The sequence below is a fragment of the Corvus kubaryi genome, unplaced genomic scaffold (assembly GCF_017639235.1).
Source record: "Corvus kubaryi isolate FWS band 111438036 unplaced genomic scaffold, C.kubaryi_AGA036_p1.0 37385, whole genome shotgun sequence".
In the NCBI taxonomy this organism is placed as follows: Eukaryota; Metazoa; Chordata; class Aves; order Passeriformes; family Corvidae; genus Corvus; species Corvus kubaryi.
Window position 1 is genome coordinate 16,610,903 of NW_024581127.1, and position 26,586 is coordinate 16,637,488.

Sequence of the window (26,586 nt, forward strand, 5' to 3'; positions counted from 1 at the left end):
ATGCGGGTGAAGGTGCTGAGCCGCAACCCCGATGACTACGTCCGGGACACCAAGCTGGACCTGCAGCGCGGTGAGCGGGGCTCCCGGAGCGGCCCTCGGATCGGCCCTCGGATCGGATCGGCCCGGCCGGGCCCGGTGCAGCCCGCCCGCAAGGGATGAGGCCCGTGGCGGAGGGAGGCAGGAAGGCGTTCGGGCTCCCGTCGGCCGCGCCGCGCCCCGCCCCGCCCCTCCCCTTCGCGGCTGGGCTGGTGCTCGCCAGCGACGGGAATCGGAGAGCCCCGGCAGTGGGCTTTGGGCTTCCTTCCTTCCGAGCGCCGGGAGCTGTCCCGCGCGGGTGCCAGTCCCCGGCGGGGAATTGCGTGCGGTGCCCGTCTGCGGAGGAGAGCTTCCCTTGCCGCTCCCCGGGGCCGGGCGGCTGCCGGAAGCCGCATCTCTAGGTGTCAGAGCAGGAGTGCGGGGCTGGGGGTTTAACCACTGTTCTGGTACCCCGAGATTGCGCCTGACCTTAGTATTTCCTGCCTTAGCGCTTGCATTTTTTTGCACTTAATGCTGTTTTAGTCCTAGTACGTCGCGTTCTGCTTTTGCACATTCATTATTAAAACTGCCAAAAATTGTGCTGATTTTACACACAGAATAATAGAGTTTTGTGGGTTGGAAGGAACCTCTAAAAGTCATCTAGTTCAACGCCCCCTCTCCCCCCCCTCCCCCCCTGCGGTGAGCAGGGACACCTTCAGTTAGATCAGGTTGCTCAAAACCTTGATGGGGCATGTGCCATCTCATTGTAAAAGACTTCTTACTTCTATCTAGTCTAAATTTACCCTCTTTAAGTTTAAAACCATTACTCATTGTCATATCACATCTTTCTCATAGCCCCCCTTTAAGTACTGAAAGGCCACAGTGAAGTCTCCCCAGAGCCTTCACTTCTCCAGAATGAACAACCCCAGCTCTCAGCCTTTCCTCATGGGAGAGGTAGTCCATCCTTCTGATCATGTCTCTCCTCTGGACCTGCTCCAACATGGGCTTCTAATGTATGTTTTTTCTGTTGCAGTTCCAAGGAACTATGACCCTGCATTGCATCCATTTGAGGTTGCTCGAGAGTACGTAAGAGCTCTGAATGCCACAAAGCTGGAACGTGTGTTTGCAAAACCCTTTCTTAGTTCACTTGATGGCCACAGAGATGGAGTTAATTGCATGGCCAAACATCCAAAAAGTTTGTCTACAGTGCTGTCTGGAGCTTGTGATGGAGAGGTAAGCTTACAAACCACAACAGAGAAGGTACCTTTCTTTCTTATTTTCTTTTTTCTTTCTCTTTTGTGTTTTGTTGGGTTTGATTGGTTTTGCCACACTTTCCTGTCTTTGTTCAGCATGTTACCTTTATCCTCACTCAGAAGGTGAAACTTTTTGCTGCTCTGTTACTCTACCACTGGACAGGGGAGACAAAATGTAGTGAAAGGTTCATGGGTTGAGATAAGGACTGGGAGACATCACTCACTTATTACCATCAAAGACAAAACAGACTGAACTTATTATTAAGAAAATCAGAGCAGGATAATGAGAAGTAAAATAAAACCTTAAAACTACCTTCCCCCCCTCCTCCCTCCTTCCTGGGATCTCCTTCCTCCCCCCCAGCAGCATAGGTAAATGGGGAAAGGGGGTTACAGTCAGTTCATTACAAGTTGTTCCTGCCTCTACGCAGAGAGAGGAGTCCCTCCACTGCTCCACCATGGGCCCCTCCCATGGGAGACAGTTCTTCATGAACTTCTCCAGCATGAGTCATTCCTACAGGCTGCAGCTTTTCACAAATTGCTGCTGTGTGGGTGACTTTTCCACACTGTGGAGTCCTTCAAGAGCAGGCAGCTCCAGTGTAGGTCCCCCACAGGGTCACAAGTCCTGGGAAACCTGCTCCATTGTGGGCTCCTCTCTGCATCGGTCCACAGGTCCCTGCCAGGAGCCTACTTTAGTAAGGCCTTGCCATGGATCACAGCGTTCTTTGAGTGCATCTGGCCTCGTCTTCTCCACAGGCTGCAGGTGGATCTCTGCACTCCCATTAACTTCCTCCATGGGCTGCTGGGGCACAGCTGCCTCACCATGGTCTTCACGACAGGCTGCAGGGGAACCTCAGCTCTTCCCTCTCCTTTCCTCACCTTGGTGTCTGCAGAGTTATTGCTCTCATGTATTCTCACTCCTCTCTTCTCTGAGCACAGTTACATCTGCCCACTAACTTTTGTTCCTTCTTGAATGTGTTATCACAGAGTTGTTACCACCATTTCTTATTAACTTGGCCTTGGCCAGTGGGGGGTCTGTGTGGGAGCTGTCTGGCATTGGCTCTGCTGGACATGGAGAAGATTCCAGCAGCTTCTCACAGAAGCCACCCCTGTAGACTCCCACTACCAAAACCTGGCCATGCAAACCCAATACACGTTGTGATTGCTTTTTGCTGCCCACATGATCACCCCCACTCCTCTCCCTAAAGAAGTTAAACTGTCAGATTAGCTAGGGGGAATGGGCACACAACCAAAAACTTTTTGGAATAACAATTTTTCATACTACCTAAAAAAGGCTAAGCCTATATGTATTTGATTATTTTACATAACAATTATAAGTAGCAATCAAGGGCACTTTAATTGGAACTAGTTGCAGAAAAAAATACCTGTCTTTTCTGAATTCCCTGTCTTTTCTCACCCTTACATTGCTAATTTGATAGTACTTGAAAGGTGTCTTCTGGGCAGTTGGTTGCTTTCTGCTTTTTATAGAAAGTGCCTATGTCATGCAGTAGTATAAGGGACGTTTACCTTTTCAGAGAGAAGTGGAACTAATTCCTATGAAAGTTTAGCCAGATTTCTTATCCACTGATAGAACGAGTAAAGTACTGGGTACTATAAATACATAAAAATATAAAAACTGATCTCCATTTCTTTGTTGTTGTTTTTTTTAAATGAGCCCAAAAGCTTTGAAACAGAAACCTCTGTGAGAGTTGGACATCTGTAGACAATGTAGTACAGCAACTGGACTGAAAAAACTCTGTTGGTTCCAAAGTTCTTTGTGCTTTTGTCTTTAAAGGGGTATTTTTTTTGCTAAATTTATAACTGCTGCTGTTTTTTAGCAAAAATTCTAGTTCGAAAATAGGGGAGTGCAAAATGCAGAAAGTATACAGCTTAGGTCACGGGAGAGAGTAAGAAGGAAAGAGCCTCACTTTAAAAATTATTTTTCAAGAAAGGAATAATTAAATAGTTTTTAACATTATAAAATCTGACCAGTGTCCAAGCCAGCTCTGCCATTTCATTACCACATGTGTGATCTCTTGTACTTGAATTGTGAACTGCAGCTGTGGGCTGTAGAAAGCTTACAGAATATTTGCTCCTCTGTTTTTAACAGGTTAAAATTTGGAACTTGACCAAACGACAGTGTGTTCGCACTATACAAGCCCACGAGGGCTTTGTTCGAGGCATGTGTGCCCGTTTCTGTGGTACGTCATTCTTCACTGTAAGTATTATGTGTCTCCTTACCAGTGCAGCAGCACAGAGTACCTGTTCACCATCTGTTTTCCACTGAGAAACGTGCTCTCTGCTGTAAAATATTTAAATACTGTATGAATACACTTATTGAATGTGTTGACAGTTCTATTTACAATGAAATTTTTTCTGATGCTGTGATAGGGATGTCATTCAAGACCATCCAAGGGATAACTACCAGAAAATAGCTAACAGATGGTCATGTAATTAAAACTCGAATAAACTAGTTTTCATTAAAGTAGTAAATGGATTGTGTTTATTGAAAGACATAGAAGCATATAAAAAAGTAACCATTTGCATATACTATGATTAAAAATAATCTGATTAAGTCAAGATCATTTCATGTGAATAAAGCTTTATTAATTCATAACAACCACAACAGATTCAGTTGCATGTAAACTGCTTGGAAATAGTACGTCTTCCTGTTGGCATTAAAACAGTTCTAAGGTAAGACAACAAGAAGAACTGTTTTTGAAAACTGAGGTGTCCTGAGGTTGTGCTTCATTTTAACTGGTCATAGAAGAGCCATTTTCACTACATTATATTTGTCTTTTCTAAGGTATATACCAGGTCATAGGGACAGTAGTTACGATATAGGGAAAGTCACAATAAAAAATCCTAAGTGACTCCAGGTTAGTTACTCCCCTTTTGACAATCCCTCTGCCTGAAAATTGAGAGAGGGAGAGAAGAAACAGTAGTAGTGCAGTCAGGTAGGGGAAGATAAACTTGTAAAGCTAATATTTTTTTAGGCCTGTTTGCACGATCCGGGTCACTGCACAGCCATGCAAAAGCTTGTGTTGGCATTAGTGCAAAATTTGGAACAGGCAACCAGAGCAACTGGAAAAGTTGCCTTTTAACTGATTACAGGCTCATCAAAGTGACTTCCAGAAGATGATTTGCAGTTTAAGGTGCCAGTTGATTAAAATGTAGCCTTACAAAATAGCCATCATTCCAGCTCACCTTTTTCCTATTTAGCTGTCTATTTTGGAAAGTGGTAAAGCCTTGTGGATGAAGATAGACAGTTGAATAGATGAAGGAAAGGTGGTGATGGGAAACAAGTGGCAAACTGGGAATCAGTCGCCTGCTCTCAGAAGTAGACAGATCCGCAGACAATCTCTGAGCAGCAGCCCCCACCTCCTCTTTCTGCTCCCACTACCGCAGTTTTTATTGCAGATCATTGTTCTGTGGTGTGGAATCCTCCTTTGGCCAGTTCAGGACATCTGTCATGCCTACGTCCCTCCCAGTCTGCTGCCCACACCAAGCCTGTTTGCTGGTTGGTGAGGCAGGGGTGATGGAGACAGAGTGGGAGCAGGGGGAAATGCCTCAGCACCGTGCAACCATTGTTCAGCAACAGCCAAGGCTTGGGTGCTGTATCAGCACTGTTTTAGCCACAAATCAGAAACACACTGCCAGGTGGGCTGCTATGAAGAATGTTCACTCCAGCCAGACCATGTACATGTTTTAACAACATATTATGACCAGGAGAGCTAATCTGTAGCTTGGAGTTAAAAAATGGAACAGTGAACGGGCAGGAGGAAGCGTTTGTGTGTGTCACAGAATGTTTTGGGTTTTTTTTTTTGAAAGGATGCCTGTATTTAATTGCAAAGCACATCTAGCAAAATAAAAGGGAATATATTTACATAAAACTGTACTTGATTTCTCCAATATTTCCAGGTTGGCGATGACAAAACCGTGAAGCAGTGGAAAATGGAGAGCCCAGAATATGGAGAAGAAGAAGAACCTATTCACACAATTCTTGGAAAGGTAGTAAATCTGGGTTTTGATTTTCCCATACCTCTTCTTTTGAATTAAGTTTGAATCATTTTTTATCTAGTTTTTGAAGGAGAGAGAAATAATGTGATATCACCTGTTATCATAATGGGTTGTAAGGTGATGGGATCAAATTTTATAATGGCACTTTTAAAGTATCTTCACATTTTTATTACATTTATTTTACATGTAACCAGAAAGGACTACCTCAAATGCCATCAGAGACTGCTTAGCTCTGTCTGTACTAATTATCCCTTTCCTGCAAACTGGTCACATTTCTTTGTAGTCTCCTCAGACATGTTGCCAGTGCTTAGTCTGCATTAAATAACTTTCTTTTCATGCCGATACTTCGCAGCCATTCAATACAAAATATTAACTTTACATCTTTCTTTTTGACAAAAGCAGTCTAAAAATATATACTTTGGCACCTTGAATTTATGGTAAGCTTTGTTAGGAAAAATATTAAAGTTTTTTCCAAATACATAGTTTGAAACTCTTTAGTTATTGCAATGTCTACAGAATCCATTGAAGTCCCCACTGAAAATTCAGTTGCACTCTTAAAATTTTCATTTGCTTTAAAGGCAGCCAGGATTTTGTAAATATGCCTTTATTGCCAACTCCATTGTAAATTAACAAGAAATGCATACATGCACCTTAAATGAAAAAGAAAGCTTGCCTACTGGTAGGGGTACATCTGATAAGACTTAGTTTCTGGTAGCACTGGTGATGTAGTTTTCAGTAATATAAATGAGTAAAACCATGTGAGACTCCATATGCGATGATTTGTAGATCTTTTTTCTAACAGAACATACTTGAGTATTTATGCATACAATTGGGTTTTTAAATTTTTGTTTGTTTTTTTGTTTTTTTTTTTCCTTAAAGACAGTGTATACAGGAATTGATCACCACTGGAAGGAACCTGTTTTCGCCACCTGTGGCCATCAAGTGGACATTTGGGATGAACAAAGGACAAGCCCCAAGTGTTCTCTGACTTGGGGTTTTGATAGCATAAGCAGTGTAAAATTTAATCCCATTGAGGTAATGCTTGTGTTGCATGTTGGAAACCAGTATTTTTCTTGAGCAGTATGAGATCTAAACTCTGTTTACACCATCTTGATTTTTTTTCTTCTAAATTTAGATTTTATGTTTAATGCAATATTTAGGGGGAGGTATACATAGATTTTTATGGTTATATTATTTTGGAATGTAGTACCATATATTTTATCTTCCTATCTTTTGTCTCTGTTGGTGGGGGAGAGGAGGAACAAAAGCAGGGCAGTCTCCATTCTGCCCACAACAATACATATCTGGTACCTCAGTCATACAGTGTAGCAGTTATGTGGCTGTGGAGCTGCCAGTTCGTCTGTTCCAGTATTCTGCTACCTCTGACTGAGACTTCTCACCCTCTCCATGGAAAAACAATTGCATTTGATCTTTTACAGCACTTCCTATTATACCCTTTGACTGGGCTATGTTCATAGAATAAGTGTTTATGGGGATTTGCCTGTTAGTTTTAAAGGAGAGGGCACTGCATGTATTTTGAATCTTACAGAAAAAGCTATTTATAATGTTTGTGCTGAGTAATTACCTGCACTGAAGAAGAAACTGATTGGCTGAAAAAGAAACTGATGACCAGCTTTGTGAAATAGCTTAGGTATCTGATGTAAGCTGTTAACCACACTCCAGAAGTATTTCAAAGACCATACACACTGGTTTTGTTTTTTTTTTTTCAGACTTACCTTTTGGGAAGCTGTGCTTCTGACAGAAATATTGTGCTGTATGATATGAGAAAATCAACTCCATTAAAGAAGGTAATATTTTTAAGAGTAATTAATGGCACTAATAATCATCCTGAATATGTTAATAGCCTGTAACTGTTGGTGACAGTAGAGAACGGAAAGCTCTGAACTGTGAGTTCACTGAATTTTCAATGTCTGAGTCTTCTGAGTTTGAATTAATGTTGGGATTTAAACAGTGCAGAGTTAAAAGGGCCTTTTTCTGCATTCAGACGGGCTGTCATGCTCACTCTGTTGTAATTCTTGATCAAGTGCCTGACTTGACAGCAATTTCACAATAAGAACTTTATGTTCCTGTGTTGTGTTCTGTCTATGTATGTATGTTTTTAAAATTTTTTTTTCTTCTCCTTGCCAGAAGGAAAAAAAGTAGCTTCACCACTGGAGAGCCTTGCTCTGCATTTGAAAATGTGTTTTTCCTTTTTAGGGAGCTAAACCCTTCCCTACTATAAACATTCAGAACTCCTTTGCAGTGTAATCAAAATAGTATTTATATGTGGAATTTACCGATGACATAGATTCCTATTTAACAGAATATATGTATTTATTTTAGCTAAGAAGCTGGTAATTCATACACACATATCAAATCTCTATCAAGTTCAGTAGTTCTGAGCCCCAGAACTATCTTAACAATATTCTTCTTGAAATACAATATTCTGGCTTGTGAATATGCACTCAGTGTTCTCCTGTGTTACATACTGTCTCCAGTGTCATTGATTTGATACACACTAGAACATGATAATGGTATTTAGTTATAAAATAGGAATGCTGTTGGCATAACAATATTTCTTTCTCTCCCTGTACCCCAAGAATTTTCAGTGAAGTTTCACTTGGACTACTGAAGCAGTGCTTGTAAAAACTTGTCAGAGATGCCAGCTGAAGACCTGAATGTTGAAATGAGCTCAGCTAGTGCTGTAGAGCTGCAGTTGCAAGGTCAAAGGATGCAGTTTGATCCTTTGTGAACTAAGTTTAAATCTAACAGAATTTTACATATGGATATATGCTAAATATATGACTGTACATACATGTGCATATAGACCTGTGTGCACGTGTTTGTGTACCTCATGTAAGCAGCGTGCTGAGGTGCATTTCCTTGTATAGGAATAAAACACTGATTAGTACTTCCTTGCTTCCATGGACACAGTACTGGGTTTCTTCCTGGGATAGGGGTAATTCTGCTGTGGAGAGGAGGTGAAATGTCCATTTCTGCATTGAGAGCCAAGAGCTCTGGAACTCTGAAGAGAAAGGTTTTGCTTATTAGAGGTACCTTACTTATGTATGGGCATTGGTTTCTGGCACTGCTGAGTTCCTAGGATTTGATCAGCAAAGCAGTTGGAAGTCAGTGGGAGTCCCTTCATTAATGGAAATAGGAGTACAGCTTCTCACATCATGAAGCAGTAGCTCTGTTGCCTGTTTGTCCTGGGTGTGGGTTTTGAAGCCTTAAGTTTTAAAAAGGGAGGGATGAGATAGTGAGATGCTACCTAAGTTCATGATAAGAGCTGGTCTAAAAAAGCTGGAAAACATGAATGAAAGCAATTCTGTTGAAAGACAAGAGAAAAATGTTTTGGTAGGAGTTGGTGCACTTTAGAAGTCATTCTTGTGCAACCTGTGGGATCAGGAAGGCTTAGGGTGTTTTAAAGATAGACTTTAGCATTTAAACAGCTGACAGGAACTGTGTTTTCTCTTGCTTGTTACATTCTTAGGTGTTCATCTCAACCAAATACGTTGTAGGTAGTAAAGGAAGACAGGTTAATTATTTGGGTAATCTGTTTTTGTGTTAATCTCAACATTTCCAGGCTTGCACTCTTTGTGAGCAAGTGTTCACAGGTAAAATAAATAAACCAAGAGAACCAAGTGTCAGGGACTTGACAATTTTGACTGGTCTTAATAAGGATTTAAACTTACCCATTTTATAAGATGACGTACAATAGATTAAAAGTAACAGTAAATTACGGCTCTGGTATGGGTTTAGATAGTTCTGAAATGCCATTATTGATGTATTTACAGCAACTTAAATTACTTCCAGCCCAGGTTGCCTTACATAGTTGTTACTAAACCTAATGCTAGAACTGTGAGACAAATGAGAAATGAGAGACAATCTCATTTCTTAGGCACTGTTTTAATTCCAAAAGCCACTGCTGAAATGAACTGAAGGCTTGTAAATTTCGGTGAAAAAACAAAAGATTTGGAGCATGACAGAACTTGACTCCTTTTGAAAGAGCTGGATCTTTTGGCAATATTGAAGTTATTTTGTGACATGATTTAAAGTACTTATTATATGTATGGTGGGTTAACATTAATTGTGTGCTTATTTTGCAGTGGCTGATGAACTTGTACAGGAAGGAATAAAGAACAGTCCTTGATTATTAACTTCCCAGATTTGTGCAAGATTTATAACTAGAACAATACTGAAATCTTGAGCAATTTCTAGTTGTCACATTAGTGTAAACAGAAGGCATTTCAGTGGCCACTTCTTAAACTAGAGATCACTTTAAACGTCTGATTACTACGTTCAGTTCTGGCTGAATGTAGTTCCTGAAAATGAGCGGTGTTCTGCAGCACAATGAGCAGGGTGGTGTCGCCTAGGAATTGAGGACTTAGGGAGAGTTATGAGCGTAGGCACACGTTCATTGTAATCTTCTGGAGGGGTGTTCAGTAAAGTCATCACTATTAATTTGTTTTGAGACTGTGTTCATTACTGTAAGGGTTATAATTGTACAAGTATATTCTGAAATATGTGTGTAGATTTATGGTGTTTGGTCTAGTAAGCCAAGAACAAAAATGAGATTTGAGTACCATAGTGTTAAACACCCAAATTACAGGATTTTTAAGTAGGATTATAGCTGGCCTGGAGCATTGTAGACAATCCTGTTTAGAGTTGTTCAGTTTGTTAATAAGTTGCTCTGCAATTACACATCCACTTTGTGTCAGGCATACTGAGTATAGTTCTTATTTTTAAATAGATGGTTGGAAGTTCCTCTCAGGCTTGGCACAAACCAAAGCTGCTGTGTCTGGTGTGTCAGGTGACCTCCTCCCTGCCTTGCCTTGTCCCACAGGGGCCTAGCTGTCCTCCAGGGTGGGGACATCCAACGTACGGCTTCCTAATGCCTCTTGTCTAGTCTGCAGTTAGCAAAGTAGAAGGGTCTTACTAGTCTCCTATCAGCTGCCTTCTTCCTACTTGAGGGCCAACTGGCCTCTTTGTTGGCCATATGCTTACAAGCAGCAAGCAAATCTTACAAATGTGTGAGGATGATTCACTGCTGCTACAGTGATAGTGCTGAGTAGATGACAACACAGTAACTTCTGTGCGCTTTGCTTGGCACTTCTGCAAGAAATGGCAGCTGTCCAGGAGAATTCATGAACTACAATTTCAGACATCAAATAATGAAGGGGTAATAACTGGGAGAACATAAAAATACTACAATTGCTTTGCAAATGCTGGTTCACAGCTTCAATTAATGACTATATCCCTTGAAATAATAATTTAATTAGGTATGTCTATCGATTACTTAACTAAAGGTTCCTGTAAATAGGATAGAGAAGTGAAATTTTTTGGAAGTTCCAGATTTACTTGTTGACCACTAGCAGGTTGCTATGTTAAATGACCACTTTGAAGAGTTTGATTCTAAGGTGGTTTACAGAGGAAAGCTTAATTGTTGTATAGCCCAAAGCAGTAAGCATATGATGAGGACCAGGAGGTTCTTGGGTTTCACTTCTAACACTGCTGGGGAAACATTCTGTCATGTACTATTCCTCTGCCATAATTCTCTATCTACAAAGTACTTGTCTGCAGTCATATATAAGAAGTTTTGAACTATAGTGAGTATTTTACTGCCTATAACAAGGTAGCAATGTGTAAATATATTTCAGGTTATCTTGAACATGAGGACAAATACACTGTGTTGGAACCCTATGGAAGCTTTTATTTTTACTGCAGCAAATGAAGATTACAAGTAAGTGTAACCTTGCTTTTTGATAATCCTGGACATGCTATATTCTTAACCTCTATCTTGGTGATTTATGATCATGCTAAAATAAATTTTTAAAACACTACTCAAACTCTAAATTTGAATTGCTTAATAATCTAGAGAGTTATAGGCATACTGATTTTAAGAAATATGAATTGACAGTAAACTACCTCTTTCTGTATATCTCAGTACTTGGGGGGTAAACAGTAGTGTAACTTAGAATAAATGCAGCTGAACCAGTGCAAGTGTAACTTGAAACCTCGAAAATAAATACTGTTGGTCTAGTCTGAGGCAATACAAGTGTTCATTTTCTTGCCAGCTCTTGTGAAGCTTGATGCATTGTACTGATCAGCTATTTTGATGAGAACATTTCTTAAAAAAACCCCAGATTAATCTTTTGTGAGACAGTTCTGTAGACTACAGTACTTATCCTTTCAATGTCTCGGAGCAGTTTTTTACTTTTGAACAATACTATTCATGTGAACAGCTAATCTGATATTGAAAAAGCTGTCTCTTCAAAACTAGGCCATTTCAAATGTGCTCCATATCCTTTTTTCCAGGAAGTCAGTGATCTAACAATAGATCACTGTTTTCTTCTAGAACATAAGCATTTTATCACTTATCTTAAGGCTGTTTTTCTAAGGAAATGGAATCTGACTCAGACCTTGAAAGTAGTGTTATATTCAATGTGCTGTTTTTCTTGTATTTGTGTTATGGTATGGTAAAACTATTAGACTACCTAATCTATTTGTTTATAAGTTTGGGGTTTTTGTTTATGAATTTGCTTTTTGGTTGGCTTGGGGTTTTTAAATTTTTTTTGTTTTCTTCCTCTTGCTAAACTAAAAAATTACTGTCAGGGACAACTGTCCTCTTGCAGCCTGAAGCACTTAGTGTGCAAAGGCAAATGCATATATCAACAATGCATATGCAAGTATTTGCTGATTATATGGAGTAGCAGTTTTGAATAAGATGCTGCATGCTTTCTCTTGGGGAATTTAGAAGGAAAAAGCAATAATCACCATTATAGTGTTCAGTAAGATATATTTAATTTCAGTTATGCATTCATCTGCAGAAAGGAGGGGGAGAAACCTGGTGAATTAAATTTTTTTAACATAATAGTTCTACTAAATAGTATATCTTAAGCAGGTTTCAATAAATGCATTGTCTGTAAAGCACATATGCTTTTTTGATGGTCTACACAGTGATTATGCCTAGCTTGTGCCACTTAGCTTCTTTATTCAAAGGGAGTAGAGGTAGACTTTATCTGAGCTTTGAAATCCTTAAGAGCAAACCAGCTGTGGTCCAGCAGCTGGGTGTTTACTTTTTAACATAATGCTTTTCTATGGACAGTGGGCTCTGCTGAGCTAGCATCTCCATGTGTAAGGACCAAGCTTTCCCTGCACTCCTACACTTGCTACACCAAGCTTTCCTTGCACTTGTCTGGCCTAAGATAGGCAGTAAGAGAGGGTGCCAAACAAATGGAACTTTACAGTAGACTCTGAATTACTAGGAGTTCACAATATGGAATATTTAGAAACCTTTCAGAATTGATAGGCTTACTGTAATGATTCAGAGATGCTTCTACAAGTACAGGGTGCATACTTAACATCTGAAGATGGAGTAAAGGAGTCCAGTGTGATGCTTGGAGTCAGTCACCCATGAACAGATGATGAAGGGAATAGTGGAGCCTGTCTGTCTTTTGACAGTGAGCAAGAAACCTAGGTCTGATCCAATAACTAAACCTTGTGGTTAACAAACTCCTTTCAAACCCTAAACAGTGCAGTTTTCTTTCTTTTCAAGTATGAGCTGCTTTAAGGAGTTCCCTCTGCAATATGGGTCTATCCTCAAGTGTGGTTTCTGTAAAATGTGCTGTTTACTTAGGACTTATTATGATACTAAGATGTTGATGTATTTATTTTAAAGCTTATATACTTTTGATATGCGCTTTCTTGAATCACCTGTGATGGTGCATATGGATCATGTGTCTGCTGTTCTTGATGTGGATTATTCACCCACTGGGAAAGAATTTGTGTCTGCCAGCTTTGATAAGTCCATCCGCATTTTTCCTGTAGACAAAGGTCACAGCAGGTGAGTAGTTTTACACCTTTCTCTCTTGCTGTCATTCATTCCAGTAACTTCCTCCCAAATCCTCAAAATTACTGATTCATTCATTAACATCTTCATTGGGGCATTCACTTCCTGTGAGTGTCGAAATCTTATGCTGTCAGTAGCTTGAAGCTGACAGGCTGTGTAGTTGACATAACTCTGGGGTATGGATCAAGAGTGAAATTACTTAACAAGTAGCAGTACTTCCACAATATGGAATTAAAATTAGAGTGGATTATTGTGCTTAGGTCATTCATATTTTACCAAGGTGAATCTCATTTGATCTCCCTCTCTATGCATCTTTAATGGTTTTAGGTTGCTTTATACTGTTTCTGTCACCACTTAAGTTTGCAGTGTATTACAACATTGTAGCATTTGGTTTCCTAGGGGTTGTCTTCATCCTATATGGATGATTGCTAAAGACATTATGTAAAATTGACTGCTGTGTGAATTCCTGAGAATCAGTTTGGGACCCTTTTGTGCTCTGTTTCAGTGCACTTACTACCTTTTGTTCATCTTTGGTTAACCTGGTTTTGATTTGTAATACAGTGCTTTGAGTACAATTCACTTGGATTTAATTTTTCATGTAGGGTTTCATAAGTGAGTATATTAAATATTTTGCTACAGATTATAATCTACTCTGTCTCCACTATTTTTTATTTTTCTTTCAGTTTGATGAAAACTGAAGCAAGTTATTTGATCTTTGTGGTATAATTTGATCTTCATAAACCTGCCTTCGTTATTCTTTCTCCCTCCTTTTACTTTATTCTTAATTTTATTTTACTTCTGCTTGACTTCCTCACTCCAACCTTGTCCCCCTACAAATTTGTTACTTAGTCAAGTTCTAGGTGGTTTGAGGGCAAAAATGTTGAAATATTGGTTGGTGAAGGAGTATATTTTTATTATTGATTGATGAAATTATGCATGCTGTGTAACTGTGCTCCTGTGCTGCATTAAAAAGTGGGAGGGGCTGTTTACATTTCCTCTAATCTACAGATAATTTTCATTTTCTTTTTGTCTTGCAATAATACTTTAAATGTGATTAGGTAGTGCAGTTCCTTTGTAGGTTTGTTTTGGTTCTTTTACTGATTCTTGCATTATTAAACGATATGGTTAGCAGCTTCTTTGTATGCATTAATAATGTTCACAAAAGTGCTGATATGCAAAATTAACACGCATCACTGAGGAGAAGTTTGCAGGCCCCATAATGCAACAATAAAAGGCTTTATTTCACATTTTAGCAGATTGTTGCCAAGGCCTGTGGAAGAGTTTTTTCTCTTTGTCCCCACTTTTTCCCCTTTTTGTGTAGTAGCCATAAATTTAGTGAGGAGAAGCCTTACAAATGAAAAATTTTGCCTCATGTAAGCTGATTACAGTGTTCTGGTACACTTAAAATTCTTTAGAAGCTGGGCTTCTTTAGAATTGCACAGTTCATATTAATCTCATGGAATGGAGAAAAGTCTGTAAATAGAAGATCTTATCCTACTTGGAAAACTGAGAGGGTGGTTAAGAATATCTGTAAATAAGGATCCTGATGCTAGTCTAGTTTTAACTTCTGATGTCCTGCCAATCTGAAAAACTCCTAACTTCAATTGCTTTCTATTTTATTTTTAAATGAGAATTTAAATAATGAAATTGTTCAGCCCTAAGAAATAAGAGTTACTATGAAGTTGATTAAATTTAGTAAATGCTTAGTAAACAGAACTGTATTTCTGTGTGAACTTTTAAATGACAGATCCAGGTTATTTCACCATGTTTTCTGTTTTTTCTGTCCCTGAAAAATGATATTTAATACCTTGTGATCACAGACATAGAATAGGCAACGGCTGCAAATTTAAAGTATAGAAAGGAAAAGGACTTAGTTCCCCAAAGGTGGGTGAAGAAAAGGTTTGTTATTGACTCATGTAGTAGAAGGAAAGTAAACGCAGAAATTCTTGTGAAAGTGCAGATGTGTACACATGCTATTAAAGAGTGAAAAGCTGATGTGAGTATTAATGTTTTCTGATGGTACTTGTGCTAATTCTTCCACATAGTTGTTCTTGTAGATTATTGCTTGCTGGTGAATTACAAGAGGTGATTAAGCTTATTAAAGCTTATTTATTCTGATATATTGATTACTTTCCTTTTTCTCACAACCATTTTAGCTCAGCCCCAGTCTAGTTTCTCCACAGCACCTGAATAGATGCTGTTTTCATGTGTCTTTTACATTATTACTTGGATTTTCCTTGCAAAAATAACTGAGTGGAAGATAGAGAATAAGCTGTAGTGCCTGACTGATATATCAAAGAAGTGGCTATTGGTGGACAATAAATAGGCCTTACTTTTTCTTTCCTTCCAGAATGCTAATAAATAGCTAAAATTCCCAGAAAAGTGTATTTAGTCCTTTATTTTTATAGCAGAAATAAAAGAATAAATTTGTTTGATACATACTCAATAAAAATTAGACAAGGGTTTAACTTAAGTATTGGTTTAAATGTAGCATGCAGGAACATTTTTCAACAGCACTTGTTGAGCAGGAGTCTGATCAGCAGAAATTAAAAAAGAAATGGAGTCTATTTTTGGGTAAAGGAGGGGAATCACAATGAAGAGTAGCAAATCCATTGCTGTATCATAAATGGACATCTGGGAGGTGTTTCTTTGGTGTTCTTTCTCTTATTCGTTAGGGTGGTGTCAGATTCTTTGGCATCTATTTTTCTGCATTCTCATTTTGTAATACTCTCAATGTAAGAGCATATTAATCACAATTATTTCAGGAACGGTATGCATTTCATACTGTATACCTTTGGCATGTTTTGCAAAGAGTGTTATTATTTAACTCTTTATTATAATTTCTATGAAAGCACTTATTTAAAAAGCGTCTTATCCTAGGTGGTCCTTTATCAGTCTATCACACTTCATTTGTATCTGTCTGTAGAAAGATAAGATCAGCACAGTGTTTTAAAAAGTCAGATTTTTTAAAAAACAACGGCAAGAAAAAGTAAAAAAAAAATTTGCCTAGAACAGAATGCTTTCTGCTATTTGAAAGGTAATGGTGAGAAAAGTGATGATAGATGATTTTAAAATGTTTCTCTTTGCTTCAGGGAGGTTTATCATACCAAACGAATGCAGCATGTCATCACTGTAAAATGGACTTCAGATAACAAATACATTCTGTGTGGCTCAGATGAGATGAATATTCGCCTGTGGAAAGCTAATGCTTCTGAAAAACTGGGAGTGGTAAGAGTTGCATTTTGCTTTTTGTTATCACGAGATGTTTGGGATTTTTCATTGTTATTACAACCAGTTAGCCTCTTCAACTTTTGAAAACTTGTTTCTAAAGGGAGGCTGTAAAATGTTTGACATTTGTGTTTAATTTGCAGACTGCTGTGCAGTGTAGCTCATTGCATTTACTGCAGCTTACAATAATAATAAATGACATGCCTCCTTATTGCTACACAAGATGACTTTTTTTGGTCTTGTTTAATGCTAACAACAATCATCAGTTCTATCTAAACTAGATTTTTTACCTGTGTGCTAATGGTTAGAATCCATCCCTTACCACTGGAAAGAAGGTAATAAATTCTGTTTAGCCATATTTAATTAATTCTATTTAAGTTTAGAGTTACTACTTTTAAAGATTTTGACTGGCATGTGATTAGTTCATGTTCATTCATTCAGTTTGTTTGCTTAAAAAAAAGGTATAAAAGTAAAAAAAAATCATGCTGTGATAAGCATATGTATTGTAAAATAGACTGTTGGCACTGATGTGTAGTTTGACACTGAGATTGTCATTTACCTGTCTAACTCTCAGATACTAAGTGGGCAAACTAGTGTGATATCTGAAGTCCACTTAATTCAATGTAAGTCTGTTTGATTGAGGTGTTCCTAGTGTGAACAATCACCAGCCTCATTAAATAAGTCTTTTCAGTTACACTTGTTCAAATGTTTATGTACAGGTGAAGCCCAAATGTTCCCTTTCAGTTACCAGCTGCATAGATTCATATGCATAGTTGTATCAAAGTACTGAGTGACTTTGGAGAATGAATTTGGCACTTTGCCTGCTGGGAGTAATCCCTTTATGTGGCTTTATATTGTTATGGTATTTTGGAGGTGCTTACACTACCTTTTCTGAGCCTATTGGCAGAGCTGTCAGATAATGTCTGGGGGAATTTCTGCTTGATCTTGTGAAAAGATGCGAAGAGATGAAAGGGAAGCTGTGATTTAGGGAAGAATGTGGTACAGTTGAGATGATGGATCTGTTGCATATTTATGTTTGGAACTGCTTATGATTACCTGAAGCTCCATCAACTTTAAGTATCTGTAGGAGGGAAGTGAAGCAGAGCTGTGAGAGCTGGCAGGTGGAGGGAGTGATAGGAATTCTTAGGGCTACACTGGAAACAGGATAATTCATGGACTCCTGTGCACTGTGAAACACTGGATATGGAGTAGCACAGCTAAAATAACATGTATGTATATCTTTAGCCATGACCCACCATAGGTATTGGGAAATCTGTTATTCTCATTTTTGCTATAGAGCAGTAGATAAAGAAACCCACAGCTTTGTGGTCTCTGCAGTAATTGTGATCACAAACTACTGTTTAGGTTGAATTTTTTAAATTTTAATTTTTTAAAGGATACCTCTTTTTTTTGAAGATGCATTTTTTTTTTTTTTTTTTCTTCTGCATTGGTTCTTGGGATTTTCCCATGTGGTGCTTTGGTCAAACACCTAAATATCAGTTCCATAGTTGCTAATTTCGGGGATTCCACAAAGCTCATTAGAGACTTTACTTTTGGATTTAACTTTTGTGTTGAATTTGTTTAGATAGTGCAGTGTTGGATAGAAATACTATCTGTTTTCCTTATGTTATATCCATATGCTCATGGCAACACCCTTTTCACCTGATTTTATGATATTAACTGAAACTTTCTCCATTTACTCACTATATTTTTAGTGAGAGATCATGATGTTTCTCTCTAAGATGCTGTTCTGTAACAATTGTCTGGTATGTTCATCTTTACTCTGAGCCCTTTGCGTGAAGGACAAGTGGGTAAAAAGAATGTCACAAATACCATTTTCATGTAGAAGGGTTCCTAATATTTTCAGATGTGAATAAAAAGTTGACTTTATTGACTAGATGGCATTGGCTTCCTTTCTTGTGAAAGAGTAAGGATAATTCTCTCTGGGAAGTAATAGGCAAACACAGCTACTCCTGCATTGCAGAAATATGGCATACCAAAAGGACAACTTAGCTATTGTTGAAGTGTTCAGAATGTAGACTGATAAGTGACATTCTGCTGTTTTCTGTAGTATTTGTGTCAGTGAAAACTGGCCATGGATGGGCCTAAAAAAAGGCACTAGTAGTTGTGACTACTGGGTATTGGATATGGTCTGCACATTAATACTCTTGTGTTCTTTGACCTGACAGGAGTCCTACACAAAACAGCCTTTGTTGTTTCCTTCGTGTTGTTGCTTGCTTTGCCCCTTGGAGTCTGTGCCCGTGATTCAGTTCTGCTCTTCTTCCAGTAAAGCTTTTGTAACATGTGTAAGGGTGTATTTCTGTCAAAGCGCTTTGGCTGTTGGCTCCCAAGAGAAGCAAATCAATAACTATCTATGACACAGGTCAAGTGACATGCGGTTTGTTCCCACCCCCCCCATTTTTTGAGTTATTTTTGGGGGGATTTTTTTTTGGTTGGGGATTTTTTTTATTCTCAGAAGTGAAAGTCCTCCCATAATTTAGAATACAGAATTTATCATCCTATCTTAGAAAAAACACCTTGCAACATCAAAAGACAACTTAAGAAAGCAAAATTATTTAGAAATAGAGAAAGAACTTAAAATGGACATAGTGTATTACATAGAAAAATTGCTCTCACTTCACAGGACAGTGATGAACTTGTGAAGAATTACATTATAATGGGAAGAGAACGTTTCACATCCCCGTATCTTATGTGGAAATGTGTTCAAGCATGGTTTTGTTGAAGCCATGCATTTAGCAAGACACAGAATTTGAAGCTGCCTGAAATGGCTGTAGTTGTTAAAAGTTTTTTTTTTTTTAGAAGCAGTATGAAATTTTAATTTTTAGATATTTAGAGAGTAATTGTAGCTAATAGGACTCAGGAGTCCTCATGACTTATCACGCTCTTGGATATATCTTGGAAGTGTTGCTTGGATTCAGGCAACTGTGCCAATCCCTGTTTGATCCAACCTGGTAGTTCCTGTGATTCTTAACACTGCAACTATTAATGGCTATTTAGCAGGTTCCACTGATTTTCTTCAGTATCTGCTTCTTTTTTAGAGTATTGGTGTTCTTATCTTCACAGGCATATGCTTGCTCATTTTATGAATGTCCAGTTCTTCCACAGTCTGTGGCTATTTTTTGAATGTTTTGAATATTCAAAGCTGAACATTCAGTAATTCTGTCAGAAGTAATTCTGTCAGAAGAAGTGTCAAAGTATGTCTTGAATGCTTAGTTGCTTGGTCTGCTGTTTTTCTTTGCTGAGAAGATTTGATTGAATGACTCATCCAAAGGTCACTGTATTTCTGTTATAATGCTAAAATCTTGCAATACATTGTATTTTAAGATGGATATTTTTGTGCTGGGGTGCGTAGAAACCAACATCCTGAAAAAGAAAGAAAAATAGTCATCTAACATTTTTTGTTTCCTTTGGTGAGTACTTAGTTGGTTTTTTGCATTGCTGTGTTCCAGAGAAGTTACAGTGAATATACAGTACTCATGCTATGGCTGGTGAACATTTATCCAGTTGGAATGTTGTACTTTCTGAACCGCAGCTACCCGAGAAGTCATCAGTTCTGACATGCATGTTTCTTTTGGGTTTTAATGTCTTTGGCACTGCACTCATTATTCAAAATCAGTGAAACATGAAAGAAAGAAGAAAAGTCTCTGGAGGAGCCAGAGGCATCTTGTGTCTCTATTCCACTGACAATTAAGTCTGCACAGGTTTTACATAGGGGTAACAAAACCCAAATCTCTCTGTTGGAGCTACTGCAGCAGTTGCTTTAAAATAATTTTCAGCATTTAGGTTTTAATGAAATTTCCTTAATTGATCAAAATGTATTATTAAATAGGACATAACAGGTGTTATTTTTAAGGCAGTAAACATCTATCTCTGCATGCCCAGAAGCAAAAGACTCAGTTAAGACTTGAGAAACTCTAGACTGTTCAAATACATAAAATACGACTTAAGTATGTTTGATGCTTTTACCTGTGCTTTTGAAGAAGTTCGGGATTTATGAAAAGGTAAATGATTTTGACTTTTGAGGAGGAAAATAGAGCCTCATCTGAGTGGAAAGGCTGAAAAAGCAGCAGTGATAGAGCAGATTTCAGTTAATCGTGTACAGTTAATGTAATTAATAGAAAGAAAGGGATAGACTAGGTTTTTTTGAATTGTACTGAAAGCAATGAATCATCAGTAAGACTTGTAAAAGCTGCATTGCTCTTCAGTCTACTGCCACATTAAAAAAGAAACTATACTTCACTTCTTAGAGTGTGAATTCTTAGTAACATTACTTCTGGGAGTAACAGCTGCAAAATTTCATCTCTGTTACTTTTATGAATTAGAACAGAGCAGTGGCTTAGGATGCTTAGTATTTTAGTAAAACTACTGATGAGTGAGTGAACAATAGTGGAGCATAATAGGTTTACTGCTTTCTTAAAAAGCAGTTTACTGCTTATAAGTAAATAATAGGTTAACTGCTTTCTTAAAAAATGCAGAAATAGCAGATTTTGAGTATGGGCTGGTAGAGATAGGAGAAAGTGCAGTTAGAAATCTTGGTTTTGATCTAACAAAGTGCGTTAGCAGGAGCACATCAAAACTGTCTTTAGCCATTGTTTATCCTTTCAGTCTGTTTCTAGTACGTGGTTCCATTTTCTGAGATAATCCTAATAACAAGCACTACCAGATAGTGTAGGACGTGGCATTCTTTTCATAGTGATTTTGGGCTCGTGATTCAGTGCACCTGTAACTTCAGCCCTATAGCTATGATTTTATGCTCTTTGCATCTACATTGCTTTATATTACCTTTCTGTTTTTTGCTTTTGTCATCCATTTAGATGTAAAGAGATCAAAATTTCTGGTCCAGGAAAGAATGAATAATGAACTTCATGGGAATAAATTTAAGGAAGGTGTTTTCAGCAGAGCAATACAAAAATAAATAAATACAAGCTATGGTGTAGAAAACTGCTGGGATATATCTGCATTCTAAAAATATATTGCATCTGTGCTGTTGCCTGCCCTAACCTAGAAGGGCAACCTGAAGAGGACAGATAAACATTCGTTTTGTATTCTCATGTTGAAATACAGAAGTCTTAATAGTGTGGAGTTTTAAATACAGCCCTCTTGAAGAGGAGAATTTTTTTTTTAAGGGTGGTTTTAGCTTTTAATCAGGGCTCTGCAAAAATGCTTACTTTCCTTCTGCTTAGATGGAAAAATAAGCAGTCTGTGTCATCAGGAGGGAGGAGAAGAGGCATGGGCAGTTTACTTTAGGAGGCATTTACTGACAACTTTGTTGCATTTAAAGAGTTCTTTTTCCCTTTTTTTCACCCTAAGTATTTGCTGTGAAGTCCTTCTGTGGTAGTGACACAAACCAGCTATGTTTCTGCCACATAATCTTCATTTTCCTCAAGTAGGAAAGAAATTGCAAGTTCATTTTTGGAACATATGAAAAAACAGTCATATGTCACCTTTAAGCATGTCTTCCCCTCATGATGTGACATAAATCCTAATTTATTATATATATTAAATTGGAGAGTGTTCTAGTCCCTATAAATGAAATCTCTAGTACTGCAAATCATGTTGTGCATCTTCTCCAGTCCAAAACAGAATGGGAAGTAACACTGTTCTCTTCAGCTGTTCACACTGACCTTTGTAAAGTGACTTGCAAGAGAGAGTTGGAATTCAGTGCATTATTGCAGTGTGCTTTCTTAGCTATCTGCTATCTCTCATAAAGGAAACTTGTCATTACCGCAGAATTTTCTTGTACAATTGTGTGGATGAGGGTGCACTTAGCACAGCCGGGTGTATTGGCCGCTGGCATCCGGTAGTTGGATGGAAAGTCACCAGCTGTGTGCCTTTCTCTATACCACATTACCCCTAAAAATGGAGTCAGGCTCCAACACCTCTTAATCTATATTAATTTTTTAAATAAGATGTCCTGGATTTATCTTTAATTTACAGATTCACCTCTTGTCTGTAGAATCATCAAGGTTATACTAAATCGGCAGCAATTTGCTCTTCTAAAATTAAAGGAAAATCATTGCATTTAATTAAAATAAAGCTCTTTAATTTGGATTATGTTGGCAGTTTTCTGCAGAGTGGGAACACCTGGGATTTATTGAGAGTGAACCAGCTATTCACAGGCTGGCTCACAAGAAAGAATTTCAGTAAAAGGGGTAGGGTAGCTTTAGTGGGCTAAGACTGTAAAATTATGCAATTTCAATTTCAGAGGCCACAATGAATGTAAGTAAAGCAGAAGGATTTGGGTTTTATGAACAAGGGGGTGTGGAGACCAGGTTAAGAGCATCATGTATTTCTGATGTCTGAATAAGAATTTTCTGAGCCATGAGCAGCTTTGTACCTGGTTTCTTTATTTTCCCAAATCAGAAGCTCCTTTGTGGTATGTTTTATCAATACTTGTTTTCAGACCATTTATGGTATTCTGGACCAAAATCATCTGAGTGTGATACTTATTTATTCAGAATTCTTGAAAAATTCTACCAGAAGTCACATACAAAAGTGATCTCCAGAGTGGAGAATAAATAGCCAGTTACTGATTTCACGGGGGGAAAACACATTTCATTATATTTTAAGTGGAATTTCCAAGTGTGTGTGTAATAAAGTTGTTGGGTTTTTTACTGCTTTTTTTGTTAGCATCAGTTTCTGTCTTTTCTTGAAAGTGAGAAATTAGTGACACTGAGTCGTTTACAAAGCTGAATAAATAGAATTTGCCTGAACTATTGTTTTACTTTTAATATTTTAAATGGAGATAGTAGTTTATGACATAAATGTGAAATGGCGCAAGACTGGTGCCATGGTTTAATTGAAAATATGAAGGGTTTTAAGATGTTTGAAGTATGGGAGTTACAGAGTTTGGGCAGTAGGGTAGGAAAAAGAGGATGGGATTATCATCATCCCATATTTAATACTAACAGATTTTATGTTTATGTGAAAGATCACTTGACTGAAATGCAGCTGAAATTCCCAAAGATCCAAGTAAATCCAAAATACATAGAGATTGCTGCATTTTTGTTTAAAGCATGCATTGCTTCATGAGTAATAGCAAACAGGTTTTTTTCCTTTTGATAAATAAACATTAGGACCAAAAGAAAAAAACCTAATTGAAAAAAAAAATCTTCTATAGATCGGCTGTGAGGAGAAGGTGTTTCTTACTTTCAGTGTTGTTAATGGTGGCTCGGACAGAATTTTAAACGTGAATTAAAAATTAGTCTTTTGTGGCAATATCAGCTCGCCTGTATTTCATGTGTTTGTGATACTAAGACTTTTTTTAGCTGCTTGATGAAAGTTGGAACTCCCTGTGTGCCGTATAGTCAAGGTAATACTTGAAATCTGATATGTGCATTGTGCTTCCCAAGGGATCGAGGTGCTGGGTAAGATTTAGGCCACCTGAAAAGCTGTCTGTAAAGCTGTTGATGAAGACAGTTCCTCTATAGCATTTATAATTACACTGCCTAGTGATTAAAATGCCTACAAATCTTAGTTTTACAGGGAAAGTTGATCATCATCAGAGGTTAGGAAAGACTAATCAAAGAGTGTTTACTGTCAGCTATTTATGTTCTCTTTTGTTCTCGACAGCACATTAAAATCTAATTCTTGGGAATTAAATGTGGTTACTTCACTCAACTTTAAAATGATGATAAATTTTTGTGCTTGAGCATTGGGATATTGTTGGAATTTTAGGTTTTTTAATACTTACCTACCCTTATTCTGAAGGAATTTGCTAGAAGGAAGCCATTTGAATGAAGAGTTAAAATTTGTAGAGAAGATTGACAGTTAAATCCCTGTTCTTTTCTAATGTGCTTGTCTGTGTTGTTCTCCTTGTAGCTTGCACCCCGAGAGAGGGCAGCTATGAATTACAATCAGAAGCTGAAGGAGAAGTTCCAGTTTCACCCTCAGATCCGGCGCATAGCTCAGCACCGACACTTGCCCAAGAGTATTTATTGCCAAATCAAGGAGCAGCGGATCATGAGGGAGGCTCGGCGGCGGAAGTATGTGTTCCTCTTGTGCTCTTCTGGCTTTGCTTTCTCTTCCTCTTAATAAAATGCATCACTGCAGTGCTGCTTGAGCAGCAGTGTATAGGAGTGATAGAGCTCCTTCTAACATCTGAATGAGTGATCCATGAGCTACTGGATTGATTCTAAGGAAAATGCAGACAAGTGCCAGCGTCAGTGAGGACTGGCTGCTTCCCAAAAGTACAATGAGGACATGGCAACAGATACCATGTTGGAAGGAGCCACAGTGCTTGGTTAAGCATGACATGATGCCCCATTGCACTGGAAACAGGATGGGCTGTTTTGGGTGTGTGGTGGGTTTTTTGTTTTCATTTGGTTTTTGGTTTTGGTTTTTTTTAATAATGTCAAATTCCAGAATGAATGTTTTATGCCACCTGGATCATTGCCATATTGGAATTTCTAGGAGCAGGAGGTGCCATGTTTTGCTGTGCCACTGAATTAACAGTAAAGTGGTGGGCCCTAGTCATTGGCATTAGCTAAAAAACTCTACAAACTTGAGCAGCTGATCCTGTTGACATGAAAACCAAGCTGAGCTCCCAAGGAAAGGCTCCATTTGAAACCTTTCTAAATTAGCCAACTTTAAAGTTACTTCTAAAAGGGCTGATCCTTCTTCCAAAAGGAGTACATGGCTTTTGAGTAATAGAAAGAGAAATTCTAAACTTTTTTGGTTTTCTGTGTAGGATAACTCCATTAGTAGCTTGAGGAGGAAGCCAGTATTTCTTAAACATTTGTGCTGACTACTGAGTTTCATTTTTCTGTTTTTTTTGTTTCTAGGGAACTGAATCGTCGTAAGCACAGCAAGCCGGGATCTGTGCCATTTGTGTCAGAGAGGAAGAAGCATATTGTGGCAGTAGTGAAATAATTGTTTTCACATGTACAAAATGTCACAATGAAAGAAAAATGTCACTATTGAGAGAATACACTGTAGAAAATTTAATGGACATTGGTAAGACAGCATATGGTTCCAGAAACAGGACTTTTCTTCCAAGGTTGTGCATCCTCTGACTTCTCAAGTCATTCTCTGCTTTGAGTAGTTACAGGAATTTCCCCAGTAATCTTTTATTGCCATTTGTCTGACGTTCCTGGCCCAACACTGCGTATTGCAGTGGAGTTTGACCCTTTTGATAGAAGCAGATTACTTGGTGGAGGATATCTGTAATTCCAGTTCTATTCCTTGGTACTGTTACTACAAAAAAAGGATGAAATAGGTTAATATTTGTCAAAGCAAAAAATCCTACTCCATACAGAGTTACAAAAATTATTGTCCTTATGCTGTCTGTTTTTAATTTTTATTTAAACAAATTTAATAAACAAGTGACCTTAAGCAGTAGACTAGATTTTGATTATTCCAACTGATTACTCCAAATATCTTGCATTATACTTCTTACATCACAATATATTATTTTTCTTTTATCAAAAAAGAAATTCATCAGGATTTTCAGGCATCTGTAAACGTATTTATAATTTTTCTCTGCCTTCTTAACTATTGTTATATAACTTGACCAAACTTCTGACTGTTGAGTTGCTAATATTGATAATTACATAGTTGAATATTATTTTCTCTTTAAAACTTACAAAATCTGGATGAAAAATGATATAGATTGTATAAACCACAGAAACTCCTTTAGATGAGATTTATTATGAGCTTTATATTTTAACTTTATAGAAGAAAAATGGAAGTTTCACATTTCACAAGGTATATGTAGCCCAAAGTTCCTTTACAGTTTGCCTGGGAAATGCCCTGCTTCTCTTCCAGTGGGATAAACAGCCTTTTACTGAAGATACCAAGGTGATCAGAAAGCTATGCTGGAATTAAACTAGGCTGTCTAGACTGAAGAGAGCTATGAGATATGTAATAACCCTTATGTTGCTTAACATCATCTGTACGAAAAGATCTTTTAAAGTCTTAGCACTACAGTCTGTAATGACACTCCCCTTTCCCTGAGCTTATGCACCAAAAAAAATATTATGAACTCTATTAGTAAACTTAATACTCAATTTTTTTTATTATCTGGAAATTGAGCACTTGGAGCACTTGCCTTCATGTAATGTCCTGTTTAATGTATCTACTGACACTAATCCATATGCATTTCTGGTTCTTACTCCTTTACTTGTCTCTTGCAGTGCTGTTTGGGCAAGATTCCTGAATCATCATGGCAAAATTATGGCTCTTTGGCCATAAGGTCTCTCT

The 26,586-nt window shown here is 38.0% G+C and overlaps 1 protein-coding gene across 1 annotated transcript; it reads left to right on the plus strand.

Moving 5' to 3' along the window:
• Window positions 1–25,719, plus strand: DCAF13 (DDB1 and CUL4 associated factor 13). Its single transcript, XM_042036243.1, has 11 exons — window positions 1–70; window positions 1,049–1,248; window positions 3,376–3,483; window positions 5,187–5,276; window positions 6,165–6,320; window positions 7,016–7,093; window positions 10,946–11,028; window positions 12,967–13,131; window positions 16,230–16,365; window positions 24,208–24,371; window positions 25,170–25,719. The coding sequence occupies exons 1-11, from the start codon at window positions 1–3 to the stop codon at window positions 25,255–25,257; spliced, it is 1,338 nt and encodes a 445-aa protein (XP_041892177.1). The 3' UTR covers window positions 25,258–25,719.
• The last annotated feature ends 867 nt before the right edge of the window (window positions 25,720–26,586 follow it).